Below are 6,506 nucleotides of genomic sequence, written 5' to 3' on the forward strand. Positions count from 1 at the left end.
AGAGAACAGACTGAATGTACAGCTATCATACTAAAGCTGAGTTTAGAACAGCAGAGAGAGAGAAAGCAGAGTATTCAAGTTCGCCTGCCAGATTATGCCAAAATCTGGTGGAACCAAGGGAAAGACCGTATATTGTCTGGATGTAAGTTGATTCAAGTAAAGCTGTTGAACTTTATGAAAATCTGGATTTGACTTATTCTCCACCTCCGCCATTACCTATCTCCCTTTATTGCTTTGGAGCATAACCCTGGCGAGCAACGGTATCCATGTAGGAGCACCGGCACACACACAGAAACTATTAAGACCGCACCACACCACTCGGCATTCCTATAGACCTGGGACATGGTCGGCCCTGGGGGGCGGCACATTGGAAATGTACCATGCGCTTAGTAACATGGCTATGATAATAGCATTATGAGGTGCTGGCTTACTTATTATCCAAGTAATGTCTCAAGGCCTAATTAAAGGTTTGGACATTGACATATAGGATAGCTGTAACAAGGGGCCGGCGACTCGTGCTTCCTTCGCAGCGCCGCCGGCACCCTGCGCAAAGAGAGGGTCAAGAACGCAGCCTGCATCCTTGTCTCCATGGCAGCAGACAAGCAGCAGAGGAGCTGAGCACCGATAATGATGATCAGCGCTCAGCTGTGTTGGGCTGTGTACTGTGAGTCACGTGACGCTGGCCACGTCATGTGATTCACCAGCCAGGGCTATTTAAACAGGCAGCCTGCTGGCCACAGGTTGCCTGTGATTGGTCTTATTTCATTTACCAGCATATCGTCTGTTAGTGTTTGTTGTGTTTTGACCTCGGCTCGTATTTTGACCTCGCTCTTGCTACTTCCTGTATTTGACGTGACTTCTTGGCTCTGACCCCGGCTTGAGTTTGACTTGATCTTGCTTTTCACTTTTGTATTGTTGTTCCTCCTGGCTCCTGACCTCAACTTGTATTGACTTTGATATGTGATTAACCCCCCAGTGCCTGCCTGTCACTTTGTTGTTTTCTCCTTTATTGTATTCTTACCTTTAAGGCCCTGCGTGTACTCCGATTAGGGACCGCCGTCGCCTAGGGCGGACCGTGCAAGTAGGCAGGGACAGAGGTGAGGGTGGAGCTCACAATAGCCACCTTATATCTGGTGGCATCAGCAGCAGAGCTTGCTAAGAGCTTATTTGCATACCTCCTTCCCAGAATTCAAGAGGAGCATGTATGGCCTATAAGCCACCTCACGTTGATTACGGTGCATTCCATAAGGAGAGATGGTACCCCCCAAATCTTGGCCTAACCCTCTCACTCAGTTAAGCTGGTACTCTCTGTTCTGCACTGATGAGGCGCAATTACTCCGAAACAGTCGTCTGCAGATGAGATGCTGGTTTATTTATTATCCAAGTTGTGTCTCAAGGCCTGTTTAAAGAGTCAAACAATTGACTTATAGGATAGTTATGATACAGCTAGTGGCATCAGAGGCAGAGCTTGCTAAGAGGTCAAATGCATACCTTCTTCCTAATTTCCCATGGATAAATAGAAACTTAAAAAAACCATAGAGGCAATTCCTCAGTGCTTGCACAAGTGTAATTCGCGTGGAAGTGTAGAAATAAACTTTTACCCCAAAAATCCACCTGTTTTTGCAGGAATCTGTAATGTAGAACTATTTGCCAGAAACTTACCTAGTAGCCAGCCAGCAAAGACACCAAATAATCACCAATTCTCAATCACTCTCCCTGATTACACCCCTTAATATACCCCAAATTCCCAAATAGTATCTCCCTATCCCTACAGTATTCTCTCCCTATAATCTTCTTATAGAGTGTGTCAGTGGGTTATGTCTAAAACAGATTTCCAGGTAGCAAGTACAATGCAGACAACTGCTCCCTCTGCACAAACACCTCCCTGCCTGCTGCCCGCCTGATTGGTTGATGCAGGCTATCTGTCAGTATGTGAGCCAATCAGGGCAAGCCCTCCCTCCATCTCATTCTTTTCCCTCCCACATAGTTTTTCCTGCCAGCATAGATCACAAAGGATCGAAATCCCCTTCACATGCCATGATACAATGTTACATTCATTCATCTCAGGGGGTCCTTTTGGATTACATCAATTTTACCAATGGTAAAATTAATGTAATCCAAAAGGACCCCCTGAAATATTACAGTCGAGATATACAAGTGTAAACCAGAATCGCTAGATACGGCACTCGGCGCAGCTTGGAAAATAGCGCGCCGTACAAGAGAACAAGTGAGGAGACTAAACATGTGGGATGCCATGTGGGACGCCAAGTAAGGGGAGTTGCAAGACTCGACAAACGGGGAACCAGGAGACTTGGCTGAGAGCAGGAAACATTGTTCACACAGGTGGCCGGTCCTGGGAAGACGTCGGTGCGGTAAAGCAGCTCAGCTGGCAGCAAAATAAAGTTTCATATCATATATATATATATATATATATATATGTGCGTACACATTATGCTAATCTTCACCTGAGAAAATTTCCATCCATAAAGCTATAAGGATGATTTAAATAGATGAGATATATATACAGACTTTAACAGGGGATCAATAAATATTGAATATCATGATAATTATGAACACTGATTACTGAATGAAATTAAAAATATAATTAATATCTGGATCAAGTAACATCATTAAGTACTTATTATCGCTATTTTAAACTAACATAATCATGAACATTGATCATTGGATGAAATATGAATAGGAATCCATCAATTATTTGAGTCCAGTAATATCACTAGTTTCTTCTGGGCTGAGTAACACTACTAATCATCTAACATCTGGACTATATAACATCATTGATTTCTTTTAGGATATTATTATTTTAGTATTTTCATATATTTTTTCATATTTTCCATATATTTGTAATCAGTGATATACAACCATTTATATTTTTCTATATTTTTTTGATCATGTATTATTTAATAACGGGCAAAATGCACACATATAATTAATGGTTGATTAACTACTTTATGAACTTTTTTTTTTATTATTATTATTTTATAATTATTTATGTATTATATTATATACTTATTTATTAGATTATTATTTACATATATTTATTTATTATAATATATATTATTTATTTTATTTAATTATCTAAAATATTTACATTGCTTTACGTATTTGATATATTGTTTGTAATAAAGCGCAAATTCTTAATGCAGTCCCGGGTGATTGAGTGCCTGTTAATATTCTCTAATATAAACAACAACAAAAAAGATCCTTTATTTTGAGCGTCCATTATGCTCAATTATGCACATTTTGCATCTGTTTTATTTCCGTATCAGATCCGTTATTTAAGACCGAAAAAAAGTACTTCATGGAGGATTTTTTTCTGTCTTAAATAACACATCTCAGGCGGAAATGGCTAAAACTGATAGAAAATGTGCATAACTGAGCAAAATTGATGTTCAAAATAAAGGATGTGACTTTTTTTGTTCTGACAGATTAGAAGAAAAGAAAACGAAACGTTGATGAGAACCTGGCCTTATTCGCACATTGTTCCTACTTGAACAATTCACTAGTTCCTCACTTATTTCTGTTGCTATCTTATTTTCAGTGACTCTTGATGTCCTACTAGGGTTAGTGATATTGACCATTTAAAAATTACTGTAGAAGTAGCTTGGAAATAGAGGTAAGTGAATTTCTTGAAATTGGTTTTGAGTCTGATTTATATAAAGAAATAGAGAGTAACTGTAGTAACTGTGGCACAGAAAAATACCTCCGTTATACTAGTTTGGTGATCAACTGAATATTTCTAATAATCTTCCTCTTACAGCAGAGGCCTCCTTCTCTCCTCCCCCTCCCAGCCGGACTGACAGAGTTTCTCTGCACCTTCACACAGGCCGTGGCTTGTTTGCCAGCTCAGTCTCTCTCACTCTGCCCATAGGGCGGATAGCGTGTGCATTCTAAGGCCGTCCTGTGGGAAGGTGCCTCATCCAGTGTCCAGCCTGTTTTCTGGATTTGAGCCTTCTCTGCCTGTCCTGATCTCTACCTGATCTCCATATTGACCCTAAGCTGCCTGTCCTGACATCAAGCTGTTTATCGGATTGCATATACTCTTCCTGTCCTGACCTTAGCCTGTCTCTAACACAGTATTTCCACTCCCACTGCCCAAAACGTTGTAATATTTTTGGATGGAATCCAGTGCAACATGTGGCAACTATGATGCTGGAACCATACAGTATTGCAGGCAGTATACTATGAGCACCAAAGTTACTATTGTAAATGATTTGTGTCTGTGATTGTGAATTATGTAACGCATATTGGAGTGATACACATTAATAAATATTTGCGTGGCATAGCTTTAAGTGCTGCTATAGAACTCACTAAAAATGCCTGGCAGCCTGAGTTGCACAGTGACACACTACACCGACACTGTCCTTTCCCTAGCTATCTCTCTGACTGTGATTGAATTAACTCATTTATTAATTTCACTAACTGGCTATTGCTTGTTGCTGTCCTATCTCAACAATGTATTATCCCAGAAGACATATGCATTTTCTGGTTGTGATCTTGTATAGTGCCTACAACACGTGTCAGTATAGTCCTCCCTGCTCGGCTGGCTGCAAGGCATTTTGGATCATGTGATCTTCCTTTTTTTTTATCTTCTCTGCTGCAATTTGCTGTCCTCTGATCTGTAAAAGGGTAATGCCATTTTGAGAGATTTGTCTGAACTGAATGGCAAAAGTTTTGGATTCGATAGAATCAAATGTTTCTGAAATCTGTAATGAATTTAATTAGTTTAGAATTAATGATACATTTTATAAGTGTTTTTGCAAAGCTCCCTCAAAAAGATAAACTGCAAATAGAACAATAAAAAAGTATGAAGGATGCTTTAGTGGAGTTGTAGTGGTTATGGAATTTATAATAATCACTGCAGGAGTAAAAGCATATTAGATGCAGTATTTGTAGGTGTAATGGTAAAAACTGTGGTAGTGCTAGAAGTTGTAGTCCTTATAGTCATGTATGTATTCATGGTTTTAATGTTATTTAAAGCCACAGGCTTCATAAAGCTGATGTAGCAATCATACTACTAGTAGGTCACAGAATGCCTCTCCAAAACCAAAAACCAATAGGGTAGACGTATCACAGTGCAAAGGAAAAGTTAAACAGTTGCCCATATAATCCTATCCATGCTCTTCTATATGAGGTCTGCCACCCAGGGTGTTGTATTTGCCTTCCTGACTATGGCTTCCAGACTATCTCTTACAATGTCCCTCATCTCACATTGTGGTCAGGAGGTTCACTGCTATTTTACAGTATGACTTTTCTATAGGCCCATTATTTATTCATTGTTTGTTTCCTCGTTCCAGTGGGAAACCCTCTCAATAAATTTCTCCATCTCGGACCAGGGAATGAATCTGACAGGAACCTTCAACAATGGCTCTCAGATGTCTGTCTACAACGAAAGGGTGTCTTACATCATCACCCTGGTCTTCTTCATCTTGACTTTGCTTTGCTTCTGCTTTTTTCTCTACTTTATTTCCATTATTTTGATTGTCTACTTCACCACCCCTCAGGTCCGAGAGACCTCCCGTTACATTCTCTTTGCCCACATGCTAGTTAATGATGTATTATATCTTTTCTTGGGTCTCTTTCTTGCCCTGGCATATCAATTTCTTTACATTTCACCGCCAGTTTGCTACTTCCTCCTCACTCTTACCACTGCCACATTTAGAGTCACACCATACAACTTGGCAGCCATGGCCCTTGAACGCTACTTAGCGATTTGCTACCCGCTGAGATACTCAATGTTCTGTACAGTTGAAAGGTCTTATTCTGTGATCACAGCAATGTGGTTCCTTGCGTTACTCCCTAATGCAGCTGATTTAGCCATTCTCAGCACCTCAGTGGAGAAAGGTTTTTTCTCCCAGAAACTCTTATGTAAGCAAGACTGGTTCATAGTCCAGCCGATTCAGGCCACCATAATGTCCTTCACCTTCTTAGGTAGTTTAATCCTGGTGGCTCTGGTTATTCTTTTTACCTACATCAAGGTTATGTTAATTGCTCGAAGGAGTGGTTCCAGTTCATCTGCAGCCTCCAAAGCTGTGAAAACTGTAATGCTCCACGCATTTCAGCTCTTCCTATGCATTGTATCTTTGCTTTCTAATTTTACAGAGCCCTATGGAGGCAATTATATGGTCATGATCAATTTCCTGGTCTTCATGTGTTTGCCGAGACTTCTAAGTCCTCTTATCTATGGTATCCGAGACAAAGTGTTCAGCAAATGCATTAAGAAGATGTATTCCACCATCTATGACAAGACTGTGCAAAAATTCTGAATGTTGGAAATAAAAAAAGTATTTTGTACCTGTGTCTTGCTCAGCCACGAATGATAGGTTGTTCAATTAAGTTTCAACTGAAAAAGGCAATTGGAACAGATTACTTGAAACTGCGAATAGATGTGCCCCAGCCATGATAAATGTTCAGAGAAATACAAGGAACTATGTATATGAGTGTATGTCAATGCATCTTGGATAATTAAACCCTGAAATTCTACTTAT

The 6,506-nt window shown here is 40.0% G+C and overlaps 1 protein-coding gene across 1 annotated transcript; it reads left to right on the forward strand.

The window, feature by feature from the left end:
* The first annotated feature begins 5,357 nt into the window (after positions 1-5,357).
* LOC122930775 (odorant receptor 131-2-like) lies at positions 5,358-6,284 on the forward strand. The gene has a single exon (XM_044284359.1). The coding sequence runs from the start codon at positions 5,358-5,360 to the stop codon at positions 6,282-6,284; it is 927 nt and encodes a 308-aa protein (XP_044140294.1).
* The last annotated feature ends 222 nt before the right edge of the window (positions 6,285-6,506 follow it).

The sequence above is a fragment of the Bufo gargarizans genome, chromosome 3, assembly GCF_014858855.1.
Source record: "Bufo gargarizans isolate SCDJY-AF-19 chromosome 3, ASM1485885v1, whole genome shotgun sequence".
Lineage (NCBI taxonomy): Eukaryota > Metazoa > Chordata > Amphibia > Anura > Bufonidae > Bufo > Bufo gargarizans.